The sequence below is a fragment of the Macaca thibetana genome, chromosome 16 (assembly GCF_024542745.1).
Source record: "Macaca thibetana thibetana isolate TM-01 chromosome 16, ASM2454274v1, whole genome shotgun sequence".
Classification (NCBI taxonomy): domain Eukaryota; kingdom Metazoa; phylum Chordata; class Mammalia; order Primates; family Cercopithecidae; genus Macaca; species Macaca thibetana.
The window spans coordinates 36590449-36617682 of NC_065593.1; the positions used below are offsets into that span (position 1 = coordinate 36590449).

General features: G+C 48.8%; 1 protein-coding gene across 3 annotated transcripts in view; it reads left to right on the forward strand.

Moving 5' to 3' along the window:
- The first annotated feature begins 1618 nt into the window (after positions 1–1618).
- MTMR4 (myotubularin related protein 4) overlaps positions 1619–27234 on the forward strand; it is a 28501-nt gene continuing 2885 nt past the window's right edge. Inside the window, exons 1-18 of one of the 3 annotated variants that reach the window (XM_050764653.1) lie at positions 1619–1702; positions 2900–2938; positions 6565–6654; positions 6999–7115; positions 8010–8092; positions 10697–10857; positions 10974–11070; positions 11264–11377; positions 12215–12411; positions 12662–12790; positions 13959–14070; positions 14569–14764; positions 15059–15244; positions 15327–15497; positions 15649–15803; positions 23338–24736; positions 26749–26859; positions 27102–27190. In XM_050764653.1, the coding sequence (XP_050620610.1) occupies positions 2936–2938; positions 6565–6654; positions 6999–7115; positions 8010–8092; positions 10697–10857; positions 10974–11070; positions 11264–11377; positions 12215–12411; positions 12662–12790; positions 13959–14070; positions 14569–14764; positions 15059–15244; positions 15327–15497; positions 15649–15803; positions 23338–24736; positions 26749–26859; positions 27102–27190 (3410 nt within the window). In that variant the 5' untranslated portion in view covers positions 1619–1702; positions 2900–2935. Of the gene's footprint in view, positions 1703–2721; positions 2816–2899; positions 2939–4873; positions 5150–6564; positions 6655–6998; positions 7116–8009; positions 8093–10696; positions 10858–10973; positions 11071–11263; positions 11378–12214; positions 12412–12661; positions 12791–13958; positions 14071–14568; positions 14765–15058; positions 15245–15326; positions 15498–15648; positions 15804–23337; positions 24737–26748; positions 26860–27101; positions 27191–27234 lie in introns of those variants that run through there. The other 2 variants (XM_050764654.1, XM_050764652.1) reach the window with 2 other exon arrangements.

A 27234-nucleotide genomic window follows, 5' to 3' on the forward strand; every position in this document is an offset into this window, starting at 1 on the left:
GACTCCGTCTCAAAAAAAAAGAAAGAAAGAAAAATAAATTTGAGGCACTTCCCCAATACTAAAGGACTCTCCAAAAGGCCCCATGCCCGGCTAATTTTTTGTATTTTTAGTAGAGACGGGGTTTCACCATGTTAGCCAGGATGACCTCGATTTCCTGACCTTGTGATCCGCCCGCCTCAGCCTCCCAAAGTGCTGGGATTACAGGCGTGAGCCACCGCGCCCGGCCCAAAAGGCCCCATTTTGATGCCTGTGCCTATTCCAGCTGCGGCGGAAGCAGTTTTGGATTTGATACCCGCCCTTGGGAAAACACAAGGTATTAACTGCGTGCAACCTCCTGACTTTCTATTTCCCCTGATCTGGGAAAAGGGATAGGCAGGCTAAGCTCTACACTGTAGAAAGCCTGTGATAGAGCTTTGAACAAATGCTGCAGGCATTGTAATCACCAAACACTATAGTAAGTGTTCGGAATGAATAAAAACACAATCACCGCCCTACAGGAGTTCAGTATTTAATTTAAAAAATTACAGCATCTGCTAGGTTGCAGGCTGTTCTAGACCCTGGAGTTAAAGTAGTGCAAAGTTCCTGTCTTCCTGGAACTTACCAACTGTACTGAAGTTTCAATGTTCTATAAACAAAGATAGGTAAGGACCCATTGGCCCCGGGGCTTGGTATTAAAGCGCTCAGGCCCACTCCAGACCTGAGAATATCAGCTGAATCTGAATCAACTGTTCTCCATTTCTGTCGGTTGGTGGTATAGCGGGGCCACAGCGACCTCCAGCGGCCACCCTCCGTTTTGTGGTCTGTTCTGGGTCCCCGGGAAAGAAAGGCAGGGGCGATAAGCCGGGTCCTCGGGAGCGCCCTGGTCTCCCTTCCCTTTACAGACTAGGAGGCCGCAGCTAGCTGGCAGTCTCAGATCCAGGTTTCCCATCTCTGGGATGAGAGTTCTTCACTCAGGACTGGCAGCACAATGCAGGTCGTGAAGAACGGCAGGGTCGTTTATCCGTACAAAGTGAGTGTTGGAGGAACCCATCAAGACACACGAAGGCTGGGAAATCCCAGCGCTGCCAGTCGGAGACGACCAAGCCCTCCCTTCTCTCCTAGCCTGCAGGTTTTTCTCCTATTCTGGCGTTGGGACCGGATGACAGCTGCGAAACCAAAACGGGAATGGATAAACTGAGGTGCCACTGGGGATCCGTTTGAGAAGTACCTCCAGGGCGGGGCATCACCGGAAGTGGCTTAAGGCTTGTACCCTACAATGCCCGCCTCTAATTGCGCTACCAGTAGGCGACGAGCCGCCTCCACTTCCGGTCCCCAGAGCAGTAGCCAGCAGCCCCCTCTTTACTGCTCTCCTACTGGCTGCCGCAAGGACGCGCTGTGATTTCCCATTGGTCGCGTCTCCTCTCCGGCGCCGCGCCTCCTTCCTCCAGGTATAGTCTTGTCTTCCGGTATCCGATTGGCTAAAGGCTGGGAGGGCGTTTGCCCGAGTCGACCAATGAGTGGGGTCGAGAGTGAGGGCGGCGGCTGCGTGATGGGGGCAGGGCGGGACTTGGCGTGGCCATTGGCCAGGGCGGGTACAGGCTAGGGATATGATTGGTTCAGAAGAGGGGCACCGTGGTGGGGTCGGGACTGCGCGGCCTCAGCAGCTGCGGGAGACGGAAGTGGCAAGAGCGCGGCCTCAGAGGGTCGGGCGGACACCGCCTGGGTGAGTCACCGTGCCCCCTGCACTGCGAGCCTGGGAACCGCAACGACCGCGTCCTGCCCGGCCCCGCCCTGGTCCCCACCGGCTTTCCTGAGTCCCGCCTTCTGTCATTTGGGGCTCCGCCTCCCAGTCTTTAGGCTCCGCCCCTAGAACCTGGGCACCTGGGCTCCCCTGCCAACCTGGCCCGCCCTCCGGGACCAGATCCCCTAGGTCTGAAAACCCTGGGCCTCCCAGGCCTGATCCTTGTCCCTCCTTCCCTCCCTTCGTTCCCTGGGGCTGCTGCCAGTGGGCGGTGAGGCAGCACCTCTGGCTTGTCTCTTGCGGGTTTCCCCATGAGGGAGAATGGCCTAGGGAAGAGGATACTGTGAACAGGGAGGTGGGCAGGACCACAGATGGAGGCTTTTATCCCCGCAGCCTCCCGTAGGGCTCTGCTGCACTGCCCGAGGATAGCAGGCATGAAGGAAAGTGTCAGTGAAACCTGGGCCTGGCTCGCTAAGTGAGCCTAGGAGGCCCCATCCTGAAATCCCTGTTACTTGGACTCATTGGACAGCTGCTGACTCCAAGGCCTGGATTGGCCTGATTCTGTCCCTGTTGTGTGGCCTCCTCTCCATAACCTCCACCCCACTTGGTGTCAAATATACTCAGCAGGACCTGTGCAGCCCTGCTGCCCTCTGATCACAGGTTGTGGTCCCCTCCCTCTTGTCCCACTCTGGACTCTGCCCCCAGTAAACAGGTCAGGTGGGTACTACTCCCAGACTCAGAAACTGGCAAAACATTCCTGTGGACTCATGCTCCTTCCGCTACTGCCACTTGACCCAAAGATTCAGGGCCCAAAATGAGCCCCAGTTGGGCAGCCTGTGTCTCTTCAGAGTTGGCAGTTCTGCTCCCCCACAAAGAAGTGTTCTCCCTCTGCGTCTGGGAATCAGGACTCCTGAATTCTGCCGAATAATCTTGGATGACACTCATTCCTGCTCCAGAACTTCGTGGCTGACTTCATGCCCTGCAGGATCACTTGTTGCTTTCTCCCCATGTAGCTCCCATTGCCTCTCTCTGGCATGGTGACTTGTGGAGAGACTGGAGTCTCTGCGAGGGAGAAGAATAAGAGTTGTAGAGAAGGTCAGGGGTAGATGTGTGGCATTTGTTGATTCTATGGTAGTGTTAATGGGGCCCTTTACTTTTATGTTCCCTGTCTCCTTACAGTGAGAAGCAGGCAGCCAGGACCCTTGCCACGGTAGAATGGTGAGTACCCTGTCTTTCCTCAGGCCATTGTGTTTTCTGTAATCCTTGTGTCTTTCTCTGCGAAGCTGCCCCACCTCTCCTAGACCTTGAGCTCCAGGCTACCCTGTTCAGCTCCTAAACAGGTTCATCTGCCCTGGAGATAAATTAGGGTTTCTTTAGATTACACAACATCAGCCAGAATACAGCACTAGGACTGGAAGCTTCTAGAAATCATTTTCTGCATGTGCTATGCCCCATACTTTCCTCATACTCCCTACCCACCACTGGCTCTATTAACCCTTCATAACAGCCCTCTTCTTGCTTTTCTTGGGTGCCCAGTAGAATCTCTGTGTTCTGGTCTGAAAAGCCAGGCCTTCTTTATCTCAAGATCCTTGGACTTCTGGTGGGTCCTTTGAATACTGTGGATGCTATATCAGGAGTGACTCCACCAAAACTGTGGGGCTTCTCCAGTTCCAGGGTGCTGCCGTTAAGCCACTACAGATGACAGCTGACTGAATATCTAGCAGGATAGCATCTTCCAGGGTGCCCAGAATATCACCAGAGGTGGTTTACAATGATCCTATTAATTTTCCATTAACTGTAACGGCCCTTCTCTCACCCCAAGTCCAGGGAAGCCCTTAACTCCTGAGAGCTAGGAGGAGGCAGTGAGATGGGAAAGGCCTAGAGAGCTGCAGGCCCTGGCCCAGACCAGGCCCTTAACCTGGTGGTATCTCTTCAGTTTCTTTTAGGTGTCCCTTGTGCTTAGGGGCAGGTTAAAGAATTCAGTAGATGAGAGGATTTTCTCCTTCCCTCCCTTCCTTCCATAGACATGTGGATTTGGTGTGTGCACTATGGGTTCAGTCTCTTCTCAGAAAGCCTGCTGGGTTTGGCCCCCACCGACAGATAGCTCCTCTTTTTCTCTTCTGGGCTACCCTGAAAAGAGCATGGGCTTCAGAGTCAGCTTCATCTAATTTCAAATCCTAGCACCACCACTTAGGTAAATTACATACTTTCTCTCTAAGCTAGAGTCTCACCAGTAAGACAAGATAAGGTTTACTTCTTGGGGGTTGAAAGGTTTTAGTGAGATAATGTTAGAAACTAGCGAATTCATTGTAGGTGCTTAATAAAATGTCAGGTTTTCTTTTATTACTCCCTTCTCCCCCATACAAGACAAAAGCCCTGGTGTCTGAAAGTTACCAGGTGCAGGAAGTTTGGGGTTCCAGTCAGCTCCCTCTGTGACTCTTGGTGACATTTTGAGCCCCTTATTCCTGCTCCCCTTGGCCCTCTACCCAACTCTCTACTCCGCTGCTCCTGGGTTTCAAGTTTCATTTTTTTGTATACCTTCTGTGGTCCATACTTCTAGCTCTTCTGTTTCCTAGACTGAGAAATCCCTTCTCCTCCAAGAAGGACTTTATTACGCAGAGATCAGAATGTGAAACAAGGGAGAGATGGAGCTGAAGGACTAGGGTTGGGTAGGGGTGTTGGATAAAAAGCTCATTTCCCTTTCCAGGAGCGTGGAATGACTAACCTGGCACCATTCTAAGGGGAAAGAAGGGTTTAACGAAGTCACAGGATTGAAGGACCCTGATGGGCTGGGGCATGGTGGGTAGTGGTTTTGGAGGGAAAGGAGGAAGCAAATGGGTAGCGGGCAGGTGAGCTCCACCTTGGGATCCGGAGCAGGCGTCGGGGGAGCTTAGGAGGGGAGGGCGTGGGGATGGTTTTGTAAGAGGGCACGGGGTGGCTCACCTGGGAAGAAGGGAAATGAGAAGATGTGGGCGGTCGCGTAGCCCATGTTCCTGAAAGCTCCTAAAGGTCCCTGGAGTAGGGTACGCCCTCCTACGAGGCCCAGGGTCAGCGGGGAGGGAGGAGGCTGGACTTGTGGGCGGGGCCCGCGGAGCCGCCCCGCCCCTGCCTCCGCCTTCCCGCCGCGGTCCCGGGCTCTCCTCGCGCCTGGCTCCCCTCCCTTCTGCGCTCGTGCGGGAGGGCGGAGCTGGGCCCGCTCCATTGTGGAGAGGAGGGGAGAGGCGCGCGGGAGCCGCACGGAGGCCCCGCCACCAGCGCCCTACCCTCTTGGCCGCCGCGGCTGCACCTGGCGAGCCCCGCAGCCGGGATGCGGCCGGCGCTCGGGGCTGGCGGGCAGCGCAGCGGCTCCGGGGACATGTACGCTCGCCCAGACCGCCCGCGACCATGAGCCTGACCGCCCGCGTCTCCTGCTCCATGCTTAGCTGCTTCGTAAGTGCCCACCCTGCCTTTGGGGGCCTAGGAGGCACCCGCAGCCCCGCCCTGGGTCAGCCTTCGATTTCAGCCCATCCCCCTTCCCGAGGCCCCTGGCCCGGCTCCGAACGTTTGGGGCGGGGAAGGTGGGTTAACCCGTTTATTTCTTGGACTTGCTTCTATCTTTGGGTGCCGGAGATGGTCGAAGGCCAGGAATGGAAATTCTGTGGTCCATCCTGGCCCCGCAGCCGCTGCCCTTGACTGCAGATCTCTAGGCCCCGCCCTGCAGGGGTACATCTCTTTACCTCCGCCTCTCCATCTTGGTCCCACCCGCTGAATCCTTGCTTGGAGATGTGGGATGTGGCCAGTAGGCTGAATGGGATGTTAGGGAGCTGGTCGGGGAGCACAGGATGTCTGTGAGCTGGCTCGGGGCTCCAGTCCCTTCCCTCTTCCACCACTCCATCCCTCACCTGACATGCCAGCCTTTTCTCCTTGACTGTCCCCCAGACAGCCTCTCTTTTCCATCTTCCCTGTCTCTGCAGGGTTCCGTACCTCTGCATCATTCCCGGTCCTCCCCTCCTCCCGCTCTGGCTGATGCTCCTTCCCAGCTTCCCCCATCTGTCCTCTCAGCTGTCCCCCCCACCTTCCCCGTGGGTGTCTGCCAGGCCTCCTCTCTCTCTCTCCTGGCTGTCCTTGGGTCTCCTGGCTCCTCCCAGGCGCGTGGATCCCCTCAGGTCCCCTCCCTGGTGGTTGGGAGGGGAGTTCCTTCTGTTTGCTGTGGGTATTCCTCAGGAATTCCCCTCTGATTAGCAGGCAGGGCAGGTTACTTGGCAGGTAATGGGGGCTTGTCAGCAGTGTGGGTCTAACAAGAAGATAAGCCCAGCTCCCAAACACGACTTCCTTTTGAAAGCATCGGTGAAGGCCCTCTAGAGGCGTGGGACTGAATCCCCCCACCCACTCCTCTTTGTCTCCTTCACCCACCAGATTGAAGCTTCAGTGGCTGTAGGCGCCTGATTTCCCTCCTCTCTAAAACTAGCTGCCACACCTGGCTCCTTTTCCTCAGGACAGCACTTTCCCATCCCCACTCCTGCCTTACCCTTACACGAGTCTAAGGAAAATAGTCTTTCTTTTCCTTAGTTTTCTCTCCTCCATTTTTGAAATGTTGGTTCTGTAGGACAGTCTCTCTTTGAAGAGTACAGATTCCCAATTCCTCCTGGGGCCTCACTCTTTCCTTAGGCTTAATAGGCTGATACTCTCTCCATTTCACCCTTCCCTGTGTCCAGCCAAGTCAGATCTCTTTTCCCTTCTCTGGTGACCAGAACCTTTAGAGGTGTGTTTGTGGTTATCTGTGGATTTCTTGGTGGGGAGGGAAGCAGAATGAGCCTGATGGGCTAAGTGGAGCTTGGTGACTTAGGACTGTGGCCTTCCTACAGGGTGAGGAGGGGCCCCCCAGCCTGGAGTACATCCAAGCCAAGGATCTGTTCCCCCCCAAGGAACTAGTGAAGGAGGAGGAGAATCTTCAGGTAAGGAGGATTTGGGGGCCAGGGTAGATGTGGCTCCCTGCTTAGTTAAAAAACACCCTCCCTTCTCCCAAAAATCCTCAAGGGGATCTGGTACCAGAGCTCTGGCTTCCTGTTCCCTGGTCTCTGGAGGAGGAGGGTTTGTCTGTGTATCCTGGAGCCTTTGAGCCCGGGGAAGGAAAGGGAGCTTTCCTGTACGGCTGTTGCCTGGTGCTGTTACTGTGGAGAGAACTCTCCTCTCCGGCCTTGGTCCGCCTTTTCCAGAGGGGATCCCACAGATCAGGGGCTGTAGAGGAAGATAAGGTGGTCACTCACTTTGGACTGAAGGTTTCTCTGCCCCTTGACAGGTCCCCTTCACAGTGCTGCAGGGTGAGGGAGTAGAGTTCCTGGGCCGGGCAGCCGATGCCCTCATTGCCATCTCTAACTACCGGCTGCATATCAAATTCAAGGACTCTGTCATCAACGTGAGTTTCTGTATTGTTCTTCTACCCCTAAGCTAGAATCCCTATGAGGTTCTAGCCTGGTGGAACAAGGTGGGATTGTTCCAAAGCTCTCCTTGATCATGTCGTTAAAAAAGTTGGAGGCCGGGCGCAGTGGTTCACACCTGTAATCCCAGCACTTTGGGAGGCCAAGGTGGGCAGTTCACTTGAGGTCAGGAGTTTGAGACCAGCCTGGCCAACATGGTGAAACTCTATTTCTACTAACAATACAAAAATTAGCCGGACTTGGTGGTACGCACCTGTAATCCCACCTACCCGGGAGGCTGAGGTGCGGGAATCTCTTGAACCGGGAGGTGAAGGTTGCAGTGAACCGAAATTGTGCCACTGCTATCCAGCTTGAGTGACAGAGTGAGACTACATCTCAAAAAAAAAAAAAAACTTGGGGATCCCTTCTCTTTCTCTCTGACCTCATGTTTTCCTGCCTCATTTTCCTAGCTATAGCTCTGTTTCTGGCTCATTCTCCTTTCTCCTCTTCTCTCTTTCCATTATTCTATTACTGGCCCTTCTAAGGAGCACAGTGGCATTGTTGGAAGAACACAGGCTTTGGAGTCAGACAAACCTGGGCTCTTTTCCTGTGTTGCCACTGACCAGCTGGGTGACCTTGGTCAAGTCACCTAACTGAGGCTTGATTTTTCTCCTCAATAATATGGGCTGAAAACACCTGCCGTGCAGGGTTATTGGGATCATTAATTGGGATCACATATGCAGAGGACTCCGTACAGTTACCAGGTGCTTAACAGACCCTCAGTAAATGTTGGTTTCCTTCCTGCTATTGATACATCAGTGCCTAGGCTAGGGTGAGGGTAAGGAGTGATACCCAGTGGGGAGTCTGAGCTTCAGTTTGCCCTTCCTCTAAAGGTCCCCCTCCGGATGATTGACAGTGTGGAGAGCCGTGATATGTTCCAGTTGCACATTTCCTGCAAGGACTCCAAAGTGGTGAGGTGAGAACAACGGGGCCTCACTCAGGTCCCCTGGCCCTCGTTTTGTCCAGATCTCTGTGCTGCAGGGTTTCTCTGGTGCGAGAGAGGAAAGATCCTGCCTCACTTTCCCCAGTTGGAAGAAAAGGTGAAGACCATGTTCTGGGTTGGGAGGTCAGTGTACTGACCCATAGTATCTTGACCTGAAAAAATGGGGGTAATGCTTGGTTCATGGAGTCATCGTAAGGATTAAGTGAGATAATGTGTATGTGTATGAAAGCACCGAGGACAGTATCTGGCACAGAGCATTCCCATTATTGTTGGTTTATTTATTTATTCGTTTGATATACATGTATTGAGTACCCTACTCAATGCCAGACTGTTTTAAGCCCTGGGGATATAGCAGGGAACAAATAGACAAAATTTTCCCTTCTCAGAGAGCTTACATCCCAATGAAGAGATACCAACCGTAAGTAATAAGTAAAATTTGTGAAATGATAGTAAATGTAAAGGAAAAAAAATAAAGCAGTGAAAGGGAATATGGAGTGCTATGAGGGTGAAGATTGTAGAACAATTAGGCTGGGCGCGGTGGTTCACGCCTGTAATCCCAGCACTTCGGGTGACCAAGGTGGAAAGATCGCTTCAGCTTAGGAGTTCAAGATCAGCCTGGGCAACATAGTGAGACCCTGTCTCTACTAAAAATAGAAAAAAATAGCCAGGTGTGGTGATGCGTGGGAAGATTGCTTCAGCTTAGGAGTTCAAGATCAGCTTGGGCAACATGGCGAGACCCCATCTCTACTGAAAATATAAAAAATTAGCCAGGTGTGGTGATGTGTGCCTGAAGTCCCAGCTACTCAAGAGGCTGAGATGGGAGGACCTCTTGAGCCTGAGAAGTTGAGGCTGCAGTGAACTGTGATGACAGTACTGCACTCTGGCCTGGGTGACAGAGTGAGACCCTGTCTCAAAAAAACAAAACGAAAGTGATCAGAGAAGCTGCACCAAAAAGGTGGCAGTTGAGTCAAGACTTGAAGAAAGTGGCCATGTGGGTATTTGGGGGAAGAATGTGCCGGAGAGAGAGAATGGCAAGTGCAAAGGCCCTGAGGTGGGTGTGTGCCTGCATATTGGAAGACTGGCAGGGAGGCTGGTGTGGTTGGAGTAGAGTGCCTGTGGGTGAGAGTAGTGGGTTACAAGATCTGAGAACAAAGCGGGGTGTCAGACATTTTGTCATGAAGACTGGCTTTTACTTTGAGGGAACTGAAAAACCACTGGAGGATTTTGAGCAAAGGCGTGATGTGATCTGATTAATGTTTCACAGAATCACGCTGGCTGCTCTATTGAGACTAGATGAAAGAATGGGGGCAAGAGCAAAAGCAAAAACTGGGAGGCTAGTTAGGAAGCTATTGCAGTTGCCCAGATGAGAGATCATGGCGGCCTGTCTGAGGTGGTAGCAGCCAAAGCAGTGAGAAGCAATCAGATTCTGGGTGTATTTTGAAGGTGGAGATGACAAGATTTGCTGACAGATTTGAAATGAAAGAAAGAGGAATCTGGGATGACTCCAAGGTTTATTAAAAGGATACCCACTTTAGAGCCTACCATGTGCTCAGGTCTGTGGGGCATTCAGAGGAACATTCACATTGCTCTTTCCCTCAAGGAGGCTAAACTCTAGCTGCTGGAAGACCTAACATGTGGCAATGCTATGGGAAAATGTGGTGCTTAGTACTCCAAGCAGGCCAGGCACAGTGGCACATACCTGTAATCCCAGTACTTTGGGAGGCTGAGGCAGGAGGATCGCTTGAGCCCAGGAGTTCAAGAATCAGTCTGGGCAACATAGAGAGACCCTGTCCCTATGAAGAATTTAAAAAGTTATTGCACAATTATGGTCTCAACTACTCAGGGGACTGAGTTGGGAGGATTGCCTGAGCTCAGGAGGTCAAGGCTGCAGGGAGCTGTGATTGCGCCACTACACTCCAGCCTGGGTGACAGAGCAAGAGCAAGACCCTCTCTCAAAAAAAAAAAAAAAAAAAAAAGGTGTATATATATATATATATATATATACATATATATATATATATTCCAAGCACATTAAGAATCAAGAGAGGAAGGAGTTTCTGGAATAGAGTAGGCTGGGAAGTCTTCAAGGAAGAGGTGAGACCGAAACTATCTTCAAAGCATCAGTAGGATGTGGCTAGGCAAAGAGGAGACATTATCAAGCAGAAGATAAACCAAGGAGATGGGAAGGATGTGAGCAGGACTTCCCGCCTGAAGCAGAAGGTTTGAGTTAGGGAGTCATGGGAGATAACACTGGTCCATTAGGGTAGGGACAAGGAGTGCAGACTTTCAGGGCCATGTGGTAGCATTTAGATTTGACACAAGAAACAGTAGGGCCCCATTCGAGAGGATAAGTATGCCTCAAACACAGGAGTTCCTGGGAAGAGAATTATCACGAGAGACAACTTCTGTTGGGTGTTGGTCAGTGTCCCTCATTCCCCCACCCCGGGTCCCCACTGCTTTACCTCTTGCTTTGCAGCCTCTCTTCACAGCCTTCCTGTGGCTGTGTTTTTGACCCTGATAGCTCCATGGCACAACTGCACTTTGCCTCACCCAGGCCTGTGGCTTCTTGCCTGGCAGGTGTCACTTCTCCACTTTCAAGCAGTGCCAAGAGTGGCTCTCACGGCTAAGCCGGGCCACAGCAAGACCTGCCAAGCCTGAGGACCTCTTTGCCTTTGCCTACCATGCCTGGTGCCTGGGGCTGACTGAGGAGGACCAGCACACTCACCTATGTCAGCCAGGTGAGGCCAGTCTATTTTCTTTGGGAGGCTGCTTCTTACCCCTTGGTTCTCATCCCTCCTCCACTCCTGCACATCGGTGCTCTGGGAAGCTAACCATCATGGGGGCTCTGTTGCAGGTGAGCACATACGTTGTCGGCAGGAGGCGGAGCTTGCAAGGATGGGCTTTGACCTGCAGAACGTCTGGAGAGTCTCACACATCAACAGCAACTACAAGTGAGAGGGTTGGGGACCAAAACTCCTTCCACACCAAACGGCTTCCGTGTTTGGATAAAGCGTGGTGGGCACAGCTTCTTAGTCTGTGAGGGAGGAAGGCTTCTGGTTTCTCTTCCCACAAGGCCATCCCCAGGGATCCTGTCGTCACATGTTTTAGACCCAGTGCGGTGACCCCCACCTGGTCTCTTTTCAGATTGTGCCCCAGTTACCCCCAGAAGCTGCTGGTTCCTGTGTGGATCACTGACAAAGAGCTGGAGAATGTGGCTTCCTTCCGCTCCTGGAAGCGGATCCCCGTGGTTGTGTATAGGTGAGGCAGTGGGGCCGGGAAGTAGGGAGGCCATTTCTTACGCAACAAGGAAAGAGTCAGTATTGGAGGTTTTGGGTAACCTGGTTGACTGGGAATTGACACTATGGGGAAGTATAAAATAATTTTAAAACAAAAAACTATCTTAGTTTTTTCTCCTAAGAATAAGGCTGTTAGGGAGTTTATTCATTCCCCCCCTTTTTTTAGAGAGAGAGAGAGAGAGAGAGAGAGAGAGAGTGTGTGTGTGTGTGTGTGTGTGTGTGTAAACATTGGTACACGAGTTGGCAAACTGGCCTGCAGACAAAATCTGGCTCATAGTCTATTATATAAAACGGCTTGTAAGCTGTGAATGATTTTTACAATTTTAAAGGGCTATTTTTAAAAAAACAAAGAAGAAATACATGACAGAAACTGGTTGTGACCCACAAGGCCAAAAATTTGTTGTCTGACTTTTTACTGAAAATGTTTGCTGATCTCTGCACTAGAATATTGTAGCTAAAATAGAGTGAGACAGGAAGTAACCCTGAAGTTTGGAATTGTTCCTGTTCTTGGCTCAGCCAGGCCTTGTTCTCCTGCTGGGTGTCTGTACCTGGAGCAGTTGCTGTGCATATTTGATGAGTCAAGGTCACTTTGGGCGTACAGAGCCCATTTGAGAAAATATGTGTGATGGTGCTTTGTAAACTGTGAAGCCTGCTAGAGATGCTGGGGCTTTTGGTTGCTGTTATGGCCTGGATGAGTGGGTAGCCCCTGCTGGCTCTAGAGACTTTGGTCTAACCCCCTGAGGTAGGCCTCTGGAGGCTTCGAATGCCAAGGGCATTACGGTTTCTTCTGTTTTGTCAGACACTTGCGCAATGGGGCTGCCATTGCCCGCTGCAGCCAGCCAGAGATCAGCTGGTGGGGCTGGCGCAATGCTGATGATGAGTATCTGGTCACGTCCATCGCTAAAGCCTGTGCCCTGGACCCGGGGACAAGGGCCACTGGGGGCTCCCTCAGCACCGGGAATAATGATACCAGCGAGGCGTGTGATGCAGACTTTGGTAAGGTGTGGATGATGCTAACCCCCCAGGGAGCAGGCCCCCTCCTTGGCTTGATTGGCTCCCAGGGAGTCCTCAGTGAGAGTCTGGGAAGATGATCGCACATGGGGTGCTGGGGTCCCTGCCTTGTCAGAAGCTGTGGAGTGTGAGGGGTCTGTAGTTGCATGTTCTGCCTTCTGAGAGGGAGTGCCAGAGGGCCAGCAGAGGCTGGGTGGCTGGCTGACTCAGGGGCTCCTTGCTGCTATGTGTTTAGATTCCTCTCTGACTGCATGCTCTGGAGTGGAGAGCACAGCAGCCCCCCAGAAGCTGCTGATCCTGGATGCGCGATCCTACACAGCAGCAGTGGCCAACCGGGCCAAGGGTGGAGGCTGTGAATGCGAAGGTATTGCTCTTATCCTGGTGTCTATAACCAGCCTGTGCTGTGGGTGGCTTTGGTGAGGAGGGGGTTGGGGGCCGTTTGTATAGTGGAAAGAGCCCAAACAAACCTGGCTTGGAATCATAACTTTGCTACCTACTAGCTATGGCTATGACTATGACTATGCTGAAGTTGCTTAATCTGCCCAAGCTTTATTTTCAGTTTTACAAGAAGGGGGTGTTACAAACTTTGCAAAATTGTTGGGATGGTTAGAAGTTGCCTATGTAGGCTGTGCCCAGTGGCTCACACCTGTAATCCTAGCACTTTGGGAGGCAGAGGCAGGCAGATGACTTGAGCTTAGGAGTTCGAGACCAGCCTGGGCAACATGGTGAAACCCCGCCTCTATCAAAAATACAAACCATTAGCTGGGCATGGTGGTGCACTCCTGTGGTCCCATCCCAGCCACTCAGGTGACTGAGGCATGAGAATCGCTTGAAGAGGCAGAGGGTGCAGTGAGCTGATATCATGCCACTGTACTGTAGCCTGAGTGACCATGAGACCCCGTCTCAAAAAAGAAAAAGAAGTTGTATATATAAAAGTATTGCTGCAGAGCAGCTACTATTTATTGAGAATTTAGCATATATTGTCTTTCTAAGTACTACTATCATCTGTCATTACTGTTACTATTATTAGTATATGGCACCTGAGTCTCCAGAGATATAAGTGTGATTCAGATTTCAAAACTGTATTTAGTTCCCATGCTAGAGTGCTCTGCCTGGCCAGGGAAGCTTTGCCCACCAGGGACCACTCTTGTCCTGGATGCCTGTTTCCAGGACGTGCTTTTTTTTTTTTTTTTTTTTTTTTTTTTTTTGAGATGGAGTCTCGCTCTGTCACCCAGGCTGGAGTGTAGTGGCGCGATCTCGGCTCACTGCAACCTCCGTCTCCCAGGTTCAAGCAATTCTCCTGCCTCAGCCTCCCAAGTAGCTGGGATTACAGGTGTCCACCACTATGCCCAGCTCATTTTTGTATTTTTAGTAGAGACGGGGTTTCACTGTGTTAGTCAGGCTGTTCTCGAACTCCTGACCTCAGGTGATCCACCTGCTTTGGCCTCCCAAAGTGTTGGGATTACAGGCGTGAGCCACCACGCCCAGCCTAGGACGTGCTTTTACGTCCCACTCTCCTGTCATGTCTACAGAGTACTATCCCAACTGTGAGGTCGTGTTCATGGGAATGGCCAACATCCATGCCATCCGGAACAGCTTTCAGTACCTCCGGGCTGTGTGTAGCCAGATGCCGGATCCTAGCAAGTAGGTGTTCCCTGCTCGGATTCCTTCCAGTCTCATTCCTTACCCAGTACCTCTTATTCTTGGAAGATTAGATGGGGAGATGAGAAGTTCGGAGAGCAGGAGACCTGAGGGCCTGGGTGGAGTTGGGTGCCATGGGCTAGTTCCAAGAACCCTTCCACTTCTCAGCCAACACTTTGGCGTGGTCACAGGACATTGAATTCCTTTAGTTTGGATCAGTTGTTCTACTCAAAGAACACAGAGAACTGGGGAGAGAAAATGGCTGAGTGCGCATGTGATGCTTCCCAGTTCCTCTTTTGAGCCTCATAAGCTCTTATCTGCTGCAGGTCCTGTCTTCCCTACCTTCCTGCTAGATACCTCTTGTCCAAAAGGCCCTGGGTTGTACCTCTTTGTTTCAGTTCTCACTGGGGACTTTGTTGGGTAGGGCTGGCTGTGGATGGAGGAGAGACTGTTGTGGCCTCAGCTCCCTTTGTGACCGACTTGATTTCTGCTCTTGTGTAGCTGGTTGTCGGCATTGGAGAGTACCAAATGGCTGCAGCACTTGTCGGTAATGCTAAAAGCAGCTGTGCTGGTGGCAAATACAGTAGACCGGGAAGGCCGGCCTGTGCTGGTACACTGCTCCGACGGCTGGGACCGCACACCACAGATCGTAGCCCTGGCCAAAATATTACTGGACCCATATTACAGGACGTTGGAGGTATTGAGAGGAATTGGGTGGGAAGACCAGAGGGAATGTGGGAGGAGGGAAGGTGTTGAGCCCTCTGGATCTGTCCTAGGTATCTTTCAGTAGAGGACATTGGTGGCTCTTTTTTTTTTTCCCTTTTTTTTCAACTCCCAAAGCTTTGGAAAATTGGTGGCTTTTAGTCCTCTTCTAGGTCCAGTCCTAGTTTTCTTTGAAGCTGCCAGCTCCCTGCTTTGGGCAGTTCCTGGGAGAGCAGCACGTCAGCGTTTCCAGAGAGGCCCTATGTTTGAATAGTTTCTTTTTTTGCAGGGCTTCCAAGTGTTAGTGGAGTCTGACTGGCTGGATTTTGGGCACAAGTTTGGAGATCGCTGTGGCCACCAAGAGAATGTGGAGGACCAAAACGAACAATGCCCTGTGTTCCTCCAGTGGCTTGATTCTGTTCATCAGTTGCTTAAGCAGTTCCCCTGCCTGTTTGAATTTAATGAAGCATTCCTGGTAAGTCCTAAACCCTGTGACAAGAGGGATGGGGGGAGTGACAGCTCAAGGCCCCCAGGTGCAAGCTCTCTCTGCCTTCTAGGTAAAACTGGTGCAACACACATACTCCTGCCTCTATGGCACCTTCCTGGCCAACAACCCCTGTGAGCGAGAGAAGCGCAACATCTACAAGCGGACCTGCTCTGTGTGGGCGCTCCTTCGAGCTGGCAATAAAAACTTTCATAACTTCCTCTACACACCCAGCTCAGACATGGTGAGTCTCAGCCCTTTTCCTATAGGTGCTATTTAGAAACCTATAGGGAGAAGGAGCTGAATCAGTAGGGAAAATGTAGAGTCAAGGGCTTAGGGAAAGAAAAGGGACCAGAGACTCTTGACAAAGCACTAGTATTGGGCTGCTTCCCTAGGTCCTGCATCCTGTTTGTCATGTCCGGGCCCTGCACCTCTGGACGGCTGTTTATCTGCCAGCATCATCTCCATGCACACTTGGGGAGGAAAACATGGATCTTTACCTTTCCCCAGTGGCCCAGAGCCAGGAGTTCTCTGGCCGCTCTCTGGACAGGTAAGAAAAGCCCTTCTTTCTTTCTCCTCTCTCCACTAGGAAAGCAATAACTGTTTCCCATCTCATCTAAATGTTCTCTATCTTTCTTTCTTTTTTTTTGAGACGGAATCTAGCTTTGTCCCCCAGGCTGGAGTGCACTGGCGCAATCTCAACTCACTGCAACCTCCATTTCCCGGGTTCAAACGATTCTCCTGCCTTAGCCTTCCGAGTAGCTGGGATTACAGGCGCCAACCACCACACCCAGCGAATTTTTGTATTTTCAATAGAGACGGGGTTTCACCATGTTGGCCAGGCTGGTCTCGAACTCCTGACCTCAGATGATCCACCTGCTCCGGCCTCCCAAAGTGCTGGGATTACAGGTGTGAGCCACCGTGCCCGGCCTCTTTCTGAGGTATTTAAAAGCAACTTCTTGAGTCATTTGCAGGAAAAGCTTGGCCAAGACTTGTAGCCAGCCTGGAGTACACTCTGTGTATTTTCAAGGTCCTCTGAAGATAAGGTTGGATACTTTTTTTCCTGAAGGAGCTGCTATCACCCTGTATGATATACCCAAGCAGGGGAGAGAACAAAACAGAAAGGACTGTTTTAGGAAGGTTTGTGAGAATGGTCTTGATTTTTGTTCACTGGTACAGGGCACGGAGAGCTTGCTATATTAGTAGCAACCTTTGTTGTGTCCAGCATTAGCTTCTAGAAACATCTGACTCTCAGGGAAATGGGTTCCCAGCAGGGGGATGGCCTTATATTACTCCGTCAGAAAAAGGCCAGAATTTAAAAGGGAGACATAAAATTAGTTATCTTCTGGCTGAATGTTTTGGGGGGAAGTGAGATGGTGTTGGTTAAATTATGAGAGTAGTACCTGTTTCTTGTTTTTAAAAAAATAGTCAGTATAAAAGTAGAAAATCCCTTAGGATCCTTGTCCCCACAGGTGTCCACTATTAACATTTGTTATGTGTCTTTCCAGATGTTTATCTCTACATAGGTAAGTCCACACTCATGCTCTCATGTGGAAACATTTTTATAAATAAAATCAGAATATTTTTACATACCCTTTTTACTTTTTTGCATATTCTGCAACTTGTTTTTCCCACTTTGTATTAGATTGTCTTCTCATAACAGCACATCTAAATTTCTTTTCTTGTTTTTATTGGCTTCAGAGTAGTCCACAATTTATATAACCAGATTCCTATTCATCATTTAGGTAATTTCCATTTTTTTTTAAATCATTACAGGGAGTGCTTTTGTGAACATCCTTGTATGTGTAACTTTTTAAAAAATTGTAAAATACAGGCTGGGCATGGTGACTCACACCTGTAATCCCAGCATTTTGGGAGGTCGAGGCGGGCAGATCACTTGAGGTCAGGAGTTCAAGGCCAGCCTGGCCAACATGGTGAAACCCTGTCTCTACTAAAAATACAAAAATTAGCCGGGCATGGTGGCAGGCACCTGTAATCCCAGCTACTTGGGAGGCTGAGGCATGAAAGTCGCTTGAATCTGAGGGGCGGAGATTGCGGTGAGCCAAGATCGCGCCACTGCACTCCAACCTGGACAACAGAGCGAGACTGCGTCTCAAAAAAAAAAAAAAAAATTGTGAAATACACATGCTATTTACCATCCACACCATTTTTAAGTACATAGTTTAGTAGGGTTACTTTGTAGTTTTGTTTTGTTTTGTTTTGTTTTTTTAAAGACAGAGTTGCACTCTGTTGCCCAGGCTGGACTTCAGTAGCACAATCTCAACTCATTGCAACCTCTACCTCCTAGGTTCAAGTGATTCCCCTGCCCCGGCCTCCCGAGTAGCTGGGATTACAGGCATGCGCCACCATGCCCGACTAATTTTTGTATTTGTAGTAGAGACGGGGTTTTACTATGTTGGTCATACTGGTCTCAAACTCCTGACCTCAAGTTACCCACCCACCTCGGCCTCCCAAAGTGTTGAGATTACATGTGTGAGCTCCTGCGCCTGGCCAGTGGGGTTACTTTGTATGCATATTTTTGCATTTGTGCTAGTATTTTTGCCAGATAAATGAAAATACTATGCTCAAAGGATATATATCTCTCTCTCAAATTTTGATATTTGCTTATTGGCTGAGAGCTTTTTTTTTTTTTTTTTAAGAGACAGGGTCTTGTTCTGTCACTTACGTTGGAGTACAGTGGCACAATTATAGCTTACTGTAACCTCAAACTCCTGAGCTCAAGTAATCCTTATGTTTCAGCCTCCCAGGTAGCTAATTAGCTCATTAGGCACGTGCCAATTTTTATTTTTTGTAGAGACAGGGTCTGTTGCCCACGTTAGTCTTAAACTCCTGGCCTTGAGTGATCTTCCTGCCTTGGCCTCCCAAAACACTGGAATTACAGGTGTGAGCTACCATGCCCATCCTGGCTAAAAGTTTTTAAAATATGACATATGTTATTGATTGAGTATTATAAAGGAAAACAAAAAACCCAGCATCCCAAATTACTGGTTTGAGGGTCTTTCGAACTAAGTCATTGTGAGGGGACCATGATAGGTTTCAGGAATTCAGTGATTTTTTTTCCTTCCCCAAACTATGCAAACCTATGAATAGGTTCATAGGTTTACTTTTCCTGGGAGAGGGGTCATAACTTGTAATCAAATTTTGAATAAGCTCTGTGACTCATTTAATAATCATTTCATTAACTTAGTATCTGACTTATCAATTCAACAAATGTTTCTTTAATACCTACAAGTTGCCTATTACTGTACTAGGTTTTGTGGGCTACACCAAATAAATAGAAGATATTGGTTCTACTTTCAAGATAATTTTAAGCTCTAAGGTAAGACACAGAGCAACTAGAGAACAATTCCTTTTTTTTTTTTTTTTTTTGTGATGGAGTCTCACTCTGTCACCAGGCTGCAGTGCAGTTACGCAATCTTGGCTCACTGCAACCTCCACCTCCTGGGTTCAAGTGATTCTCCTGCCTTAGCCTCCAGGGTAGCTGGTACTACAGGCATCCGCCACCACACCCTCATTTTTCGTATTTTTAGTAGAGACAGGGTTTCACCATGTTGGCCAGGATGGTCTCAATCTCTTGACCTCGTGATCTACCCGCCTCGGCCTCTCGAAGTGCTGGGATTACAGGCGTGAGCCACTGCACCCGGCCAACTAGAGAACAATTCTAAGCCAGCATCTAAGCAGATAAGAATGTGTGTAGTTTAGGCTGGGCGCAGTGGCTTATGCCTGTAATCCCAGTACTTTGGGAGGCCAAGGTGCACAGGTTGCTTGAGCCCAGGAGTTTGAGACCAGCCTGGACAACGTGGCAAAACTCCACCTCTACAAAAAATACAAAAATTAGCCAGGCATGGTGGCGTGCGCCGTGATCCCAGCTACTTGGCGGGCTGAGGCAGGAGGATGGTTTGCGCCCAGGAGGTCGAGGCTGCAGTGAGCTGTGATTGTGCTATGGCACTCCAGCCTGGGTGATAGAGCGAGACCTTATCTCAAAAAAAAAAAAAAAAAAAAAAAAACGTGTATAGTTCAAAGCTTTAGAGAAATGATGTGTGTTTTAAAAGGGTCATTTGGTGGCTGTTTTACTCAGGAAATTTTCATGAAGGACCAGACAAGAACTGTGGGTCTGTTTGTGTTCTCTGTGTCTGGCTTAGAATCTGGCACATAAGTAAATTTAAATAAATTTACTCAAGTAAAAATTTACTTAAAACTGGACAAACGGCTGGGTGTGGTGGCTCATGCTTGTAATCCCAGCACTTTGGGAGGCCAAGGTGGGCGGATCACGAGGTCAGGAGATCGAGACCATCCTGGCTAACATGGTGAAACCACATCTCTATTAAAAATACAAAAAAAAAAAAAAAAAAAATTAGCTGGGAGTGGTGGCGGGCGCCTGTAGTCTTAACTACTCAGGAGGCTGAGGCAGGAGAATGGCATGAACCTGGGAAGGCGGAGGTTACAGTGAGCCGAGATGGTGCCACTGCACTCCAGCCCAGGTGACAGAGCGAGACTCTGTCTCAAAAAAAAAAAAAAAAAACAAAACTGGACAAATCAATGAAATAAAGGTAGTTGTGAGCTTAGTAACAAGGTTAGTGGAGAGGGGTCCAAAGGAAGTAGATACATGAGAGGTAGGGTTTTTTTTTGAAAAGGAGCCTTGCTCCATTGCCCAGGCTGGAGTGCGGTCACATGATCTTCTCAGCTCACTGCAACCTCCGCCCACCGTGTTCAACTGATTCTCCTGCCTCAGCCTCCTGAGTAGCTGGGATTACTAATTTTGTATTAGTAATAGTAGCTGGGCTAATTTTTGTATTTTTAATACGGGATTTCACCATGTTGGTCAAGGTGGTCTCGAACTCCTGACGTCAAGTGATCTGCTCACCTTGGCCTCCCAAAGTGCTGGGATTATAGGAGTGAGCCACTACGCCTGGGCGAGAGGTAGTTTTTTTTTTAAAAAAGAACTTCTGTGGCTGGCAGGGGTTGAGAAGGGGCTATTTTAAGGAATAGAAGGAAATATAAGACAGGTCATTGAGGGCATTGAAGGCTTTAAACATTACAGTAAAGAGTTTATTTTGAGGCCGGGCGCGGTGGCTCACGCCTGTAATCCCAGCACTTTGGGAGGCTGAGGCGGGCGGATCACAAGGTCAGGAGATCGAGACCACGGTGAAACCCCGTCTCTACTAAAAATACAAAAAATTAGCCGGGCGCGGTTGTGGGCGCCTGTAGTCCCAGCTACTCGGGAGGCTGAGGCAGGAGAATGGCGTGAACCCGGGAGGCGGAGCTTGCAGTGAGCCGAGATCGCGCCACTGCACTCCAGCCTGGGCGACAGAGCGAGACTCCGTCTCAAAAAAAAAAAAAAAAAAAAAGAGTTTATTTTGATTCAGTTGTCAATAGGAAGTCACTATAGGAAGTCACTGTGATCTTCTGACAGTGGGATCCTTGGAGAACTAATCAGTGAGTACAGGGTAGCTGGAGGCACAGAGACCAGCCAGCACTGCTGTAGTAGTTTAGGTATGAGGGGAAGAGTCCCTGGCAAAGAGGAAGGATTAAATTTAGAAGCACTATAGAGAACCATTGGCAGGCTACAGAATTGATTGAAAGTTGAAGAGTAGAAGTGAAAAGTACTTTGGATCCCAAGTATCTGAGCTTAGAAAGTAGGAGAATATTAGTACCGCTAATAGACATTGAAAAGTCGAGAAGACAAGCCAGTTTGGGGAGAAAGCGGAGATACAGGGAAATTGGGATTGAAATATTAGTTGACAGCAAAGAAGGAGGTGTGTTGTAGGCAGCTCAAGATGGAGAGTGGATTTGGAGAAATAACTGGTATAAAGATTTTAAAGGGAATGGTCTCTGTAACAACTGACCTGACTTACCTTTGATTCTACCTTTCCCTAGATCAAAAATGTCCTACTGTCTTTTTTCTTATCCTTCCATTAAAGTCATAAACACATTCTTCTATACCCATCTCAAATCCTACCCTCTCTGTGTAGCCTTCCTTGACCACCTAGCTGGATGAGCTCTCTCTCCTTGTTCTAAACTCAGGTATTATTATCTCTGTCAACATTGCTGATTAACCTTTGGTACACATAGAATGAGTTGTGGAGGATGGCAGTTATTTGAATTGGGACGAAGAACACATCGGAGTTAATTATAGGCTTCTATTTGTTGTTGTTGTTTGAGACAGTCTTGCTCTGTCACCCAGGCTGGAATGTAGTGGTGCGATCTCGGCTCACTGCAACCTCTGCCTCTTGCCTCCCAGGCTCAAGCGATTCTCATGTCTCAGCTTCCCAAGTAGGAGCTGGGTTTACAGGTGTGCACCACGACGCCCAGCTAGTTTTTGTATTTTTAGTAGAGATGGGATTTCACCATGTTGGCCAGGCTGGTCTTGAACTCCTGGCCTCAAGAGATCTGCCTGCCTTGACCTCCCAAAGTGTTGAGATTACGGGAGTGAGCCACTGTGCCCGGCATATTCTTTACTTCTTTTGTATGCTTGAAAGTTTCCATAATAAAATGAAAAGAAAGAAGTCAGCTGTGGCACTTAAAAGAATACAGATCACTGGGCCTCACTCTTGGCCGTTCTTATGCATTAGGTCTTGGGTGGACCCTGGTTGTCTGGATGTCTAAGAAGATCCACCAAGATGCCTGATGTATATCACACATTCAATTGGCATCTAGCAGTGGAAAGTTGATGTGGTATTTTGAGCTTATTCATTCATTTCTCAAGTCATTTGCCCCTGGTAGTGTGCTAGGTGCTGGGGATTCAAATAAGACAGAGTCCTGCCATCAGCACACTTCAGCAGAGGGAGTTAAACAAGTAAACAATGATGTGCAATAATGTGTTATAGGAAGTACTGAGCAATGTGCTTTGATGTGGATTCTTTTGTTTAATCTTCATAATAGCTTTAAGAGCTAGGTACTTTAACCTTTATTCCATAGATGAGGGATCTGAGGCTTAGAGAAGTTAAAGTCACACAGCAAAGATGTTGTTAAATTGGGATTTGAGCCCTGCCTATGGGACTCCAGGAACTCTAATTATAACGACTGTTTTTGCCTTCCTGGAATTTCATACCATTAAAAAAAAATCAAAATTGGTCATAAAAGTTATATCAAATATGTATAAAACATTTAAGTTTCAAAAATCAATTACTTAAAATAAGCTGCGTTGTAACTCTGCCTTTGGGGGATTTTTCCGCATGGGCTGAACTGACTGAGCCATCTAAAAATAGGAGGCCAGTGAAGTCTCTACTGTTTCCCTGGTGAATTTCCCTCAAGTTTTCATTGCTCTAAGGACTTTGAACTGCATTAATAATCAGGATGGCCATTCTTGAAAATGTCCCTTAACACATCTGGTATATATGAATGCCTCTAGAACTCTGAGTGCTATATACCAGGGGAAGTTTCCATGGGGCCTTGGGAATCAGAGGAGCACACCGCTGCTAAGTGGTTATAAAGAGCAGTGCTGAGGGAGTTGTGTTGTCTTAATAAAGTTTGTGGTTATTATGTTTGTGGTTGGTTGCCTATATTTTGAATTCTCGTAGCATCTCTACAAGGTATGATTTATTATCATCATTGTATAAAGGGAGAGACCAAGTATCTGGGAGGTTAATTTACTTATTTGTAGTCATGTAGCTAATTAGTGTCAGAGCCAATATGTTCTAGCTCCAAAACCCATCTTCTTTCTGTTTTATTGTGATGGAGGCAGTGAGATATTGGGTTTGAGTCTTGGGTATAGTCCTGGCTGGAACAATAGATTCAGAAGGCATTGGCATAGAAGGCAGCTGAAACCATTGTAGTGGTTGAGATTGCCCAGGGAGACTGGTAGGTTGAGTGCTGACAAAAGCTGAGGATAGATTTTTGGGTTCCGGAGGACAGGGTCCATGTCTTACACTTTTTTTACAGAGTAAACTTTCAGTGAACATTGGTTATTTGTGATCTTAAGGGTCATTATTGTTAAACTTAAGTGTTCTTAAGTGTCATTTTTTCTCAACTCTCGCTTTGATATTGCTCCATTGATTCAGCTCCATATATTGTATTGCAAGTGCCCATCTCCTGACCCGGAGGTGTTATATTTGTCATTCCAGATTACCTAAAACCAGATCCATGGATGATCTTCTTTCTGCCTGTGACACAAGCAGCCCCCTGACTCGTACATCCAGTGACCCTAACCTGAATAACCACTGTCAGGAGGTCAGGGTAGGCCTGGAGCCCTGGCACAGCAATCCTGAGGGATCAGAGACAACCTTTGTGGACTCTGGGGTAGGAGGTCCTCAGCAGACTGTGGGAGAAGTGGGTCTTCCTCCTCCTCTGCCCAGCAGCCAGAAAGACTACTTGAGCAATAAACCTTTCAAGAGTCACAAAAACTGTTCTCCAAGTTACAAATTGCTTAATACCGCAGTGCCTCGGGAAATGAAGAGCAACACCTCTGATCCTGAGATCAAAGTCCTGGAAGAGACTAAGGGACCAGCTCCCAACCCTTCTGCCCAGAATGAGGTGGGTAGGACTTTAGATGGCACAGGGGAGCCACCTGAACATTGTCCTGAAACAGAAGCTGTCAGTGCACTCTCCAAGGTCATTTCTAACAAGTGTGATGGAGTTTGTAATTTTCCTGAGTCTTCCCAGGACTCTCCTACAGGTGTGCCCCAACAGGCCCAGCCAGACTCCTTGCTAGGTGTGCCCTACAAATGTGTTCTCGATCACAGCCTCAGCATCCTTTGCAACCCACCAAGTGTTGCCTGCCAAACTCCTCTAGGCCCAAGGGCTGACTTCCTCAACCAAGATCCCTCAGGGTCTGTGGCAAGTATCTCCCACCAGGAGCAACCGAGTTCTGTGCCAGATCTGACTCATGGGGAGGAAGACATTGGTAAAAGAGGAAATAATAGGAATGGGCAGTTATTGGAAAATCCTCGCTTTGGGAAAATGCCATTGGAATTGGTCCGGAAGCCAATTTCTCAGAGCCAGATTAGTGAGTTCTCTTTTCTAGGGTCCAACTGGGACAGCTTCCAAGGGATGGTGACTTCATTCCCAAGTGGGGAGGCCACCCCTCGGCGGCTGCTTTCCTATGGCTGTTGTAGCAAGAGGCCAAACAGTAAGCAGATGCGGGCCACGGGGCCCTGCTTTGGGGGCCAGTGGGCTCAGAGAGAAGGTATGAAGTCACCTGTCTGTTCTAGTCATTCCAATGGACATTGTACTGGCCCAGGAGGAAAGAACCGGATGTGGTTGTCCAGTCACCCAAAGCAAGTCTCTAGCACAAAGCCTGTTCCACTGACCTGTCCTTCTCCAGTGCCTCCTCTCTATTTGGATGATGATGGACTCCCCTTTCCCACGGATGTGATCCAGCATAGGTTACGGCAAATCGAAGCAGGGTATAAGCAAGAGGTAGAGCAGCTACGTCGACAGGTGCGTGAGCTTCAGATGAGGCTGGATATCCGTCACTGCTGTGCCCCTCCAGCAGAGCCTCCCATGGACTATGAGGATGATTTTGTAAGTAGTCACCAACTGCCATACACCCATTATTTAGTCTGTTCATCCAGCCTTCCCTCCATTCAGCATTTATTCGTTGGGTACTTGCTGTGTGCCACTGAGTTAGGTGCCTGGACTATAGGATGAAAAACAAGTAAGCAATTAGAATGATGTTTTTAAGTGCTATGATTGAGGAGGCATCGGGTGTTAGAGGGCTGGAATGGAGTGAAACATCAAGGAAGGCTTTCTTGAGAAGGTAATGCTTGAGCTGAGTGCTGAAGAATGTGTGATATTTAGCTAGGTTGACAGTGAAAAGGAAACACCATTTGCAGAAGCATCGTGGCAATAGGTACTCCAATGATATGGCTTAAAAGGATGGGACATGCGAGTGTATATGTGTACATGCATGCATACACACTTACACTGGGGCTGTAAGAGACAGATAGGGTGGTGGGAGCTGACATTGGAGAAGTAGGTGGAGATTAGAAGGGTCAGCTTGAGTGCCCTTCTTGTTTGGATTTTACCCTTAAGGCAATAAAATTTTAGGCCAGTGTATAATATGATCAGAGTTGTACTTTAAGAAAATGACTCTTGTACTCTTGCAACAGTGTACAATTGTTTTTTTTTTTTTTTTTTTTTTTTTTTTGAGACGGAGTCTCGCTCTGTCACCCAGGCTGGAGTGCAGTGGCGCGATCTCAGCTCACTGCAACCTCCGCCTTCCCGGGTTCACGCCATTCTCCTGCCTCAGCCTCCTAAGTAGCTGGGACTACAGGTGCCTGCCACCACGGCCGGCTAATTTTTTTTTTTTTTTTTTTTTGTATTTTTAGTAGAGACAGGGTTTCACCGTGTTAGCCAGGATGGTCTCAATCTCCTTACCTCGTGATCCGCCCACCTCAGCCTCCCAAAGTGCTGGGATTACAGGTGTGAGCCACTGTGCGTGGCCCAACAGTGTACAATTTTAATGAGTCAGTTGAGACCCAGATTGGGAGGCTGGTAAGGTCATTTTGGAATAATCCAGGTGAGAGATGAAGACTATGTAGGCTGTGCAGTGTTGGGCAGCCTCAGGTTCTGGCACCATAGTCCTTGGGGAGCTTCTAGGAGCCAGCTTCCTCCCCATGGTATCTTGCCATTTTCAGACACTTTCCTTTCTTCTGTTAAGGTGCTCCCCACTTGCCTGCTTCTCACTTCTCTGGTGCTTAAAACAGTAATCAACAAACCTTTTTTTTTTTTGTAAAGGGCCAAATAATAACTATTTTAGGTTTTGTGGGCCATACAGTCTATGTTGCAACTACTCAGCTCTGGTGTTGTGCAAAAGCAGCCATAGGCCAGGCACAGTGGGTCATGCCTGTAGTCTTAGGACTTTGTGAGGCCGAGGTGGGTGGATCGCTTGAGCCAAGGAGTTTGAGACCAGCCTAGGCAACATGGTAAAACCCCATCTCTACAGGAATTACAAAAAAATTAGCTGGACATGGTGGCGGATGCTTGTGGTCCCAACTACTCGGGAGGCTGAGGTCGGAGGATCTCTTGAACCCAGGATGTTGAGGCTACAGTGAGCCGTGATCATGCCGCTGCATTCCAGCCTGGGCAAAAGAGCGAGACCTTGTCTCAAAAACAAAACAAAAAGCAGCCATAGACAGTATGTAAATGAATGAATGCAGCTGTGTTCCAACAAAACCTGATTTACAAAAACAGGCAGTGGGCTAGTTTGGCCTGTGGGCCGTAGCTTGCCAACCCCTGGTTTAGAACGTAACAAGAGAGTCTTTCTATGCTGTAGTGTAGCATATTGGTAAGAGTATAAGTCTGAAGCCACAATACTAGGTTCAAATCCCAGTTTTACCACATATCAGCTCTTAACTTTCTCTGTGGCTTCATTTTCTTATTTGTAAAAGGGGGATATTAGTAGTATACGTTGTAAGACTGTCATGAGAAATAAGTTCATGTATGTAATGCACTTAGCACAGTGCCTGACACATGGTAAACACTAAGCGTTAATGATGATGAAGATAATGTTGTTGTCTTTGCCTTTTCATCAGACATGTTTGAAGGAGTCAGATGGCAGCGATACTGAGGATTTTGGCTCTGATCACAGTGAAGACTGCCTTTCAGAAGCAAGCTGGGAACCTGTTGATAAGAAAGAGACTGAGGTATGTTTAGGCACATATGTGGTGGGTACTTATGTGAGCCAGTGAGTCGTCATACTTCCCAGCGATGAATGACATGCTGTAGACTGAGCTGTCTCCCAGTGGAGTGTCAACCTGGTAGGCAAGTGGTAGCCAGTTATGAAGATAAGCCTTGTCACTTTCTCCTGGGATGCTTTCCTTATTGCAGTGTTGCTCTTCCAGTCTGTCAGCAAGGACCAGGAATTTTTCCTTGTGCCTTCTATTAGGTGACTCGCTGGGTTCCAGACCATATGGCATCACACTGCTATAACTGTGACTGTGAATTCTGGTTGGCCAAACGAAGACACCATTGCAGGTAAGATGTTTTGTATGATTTAGTATGACTTAAAAAACAGTGCA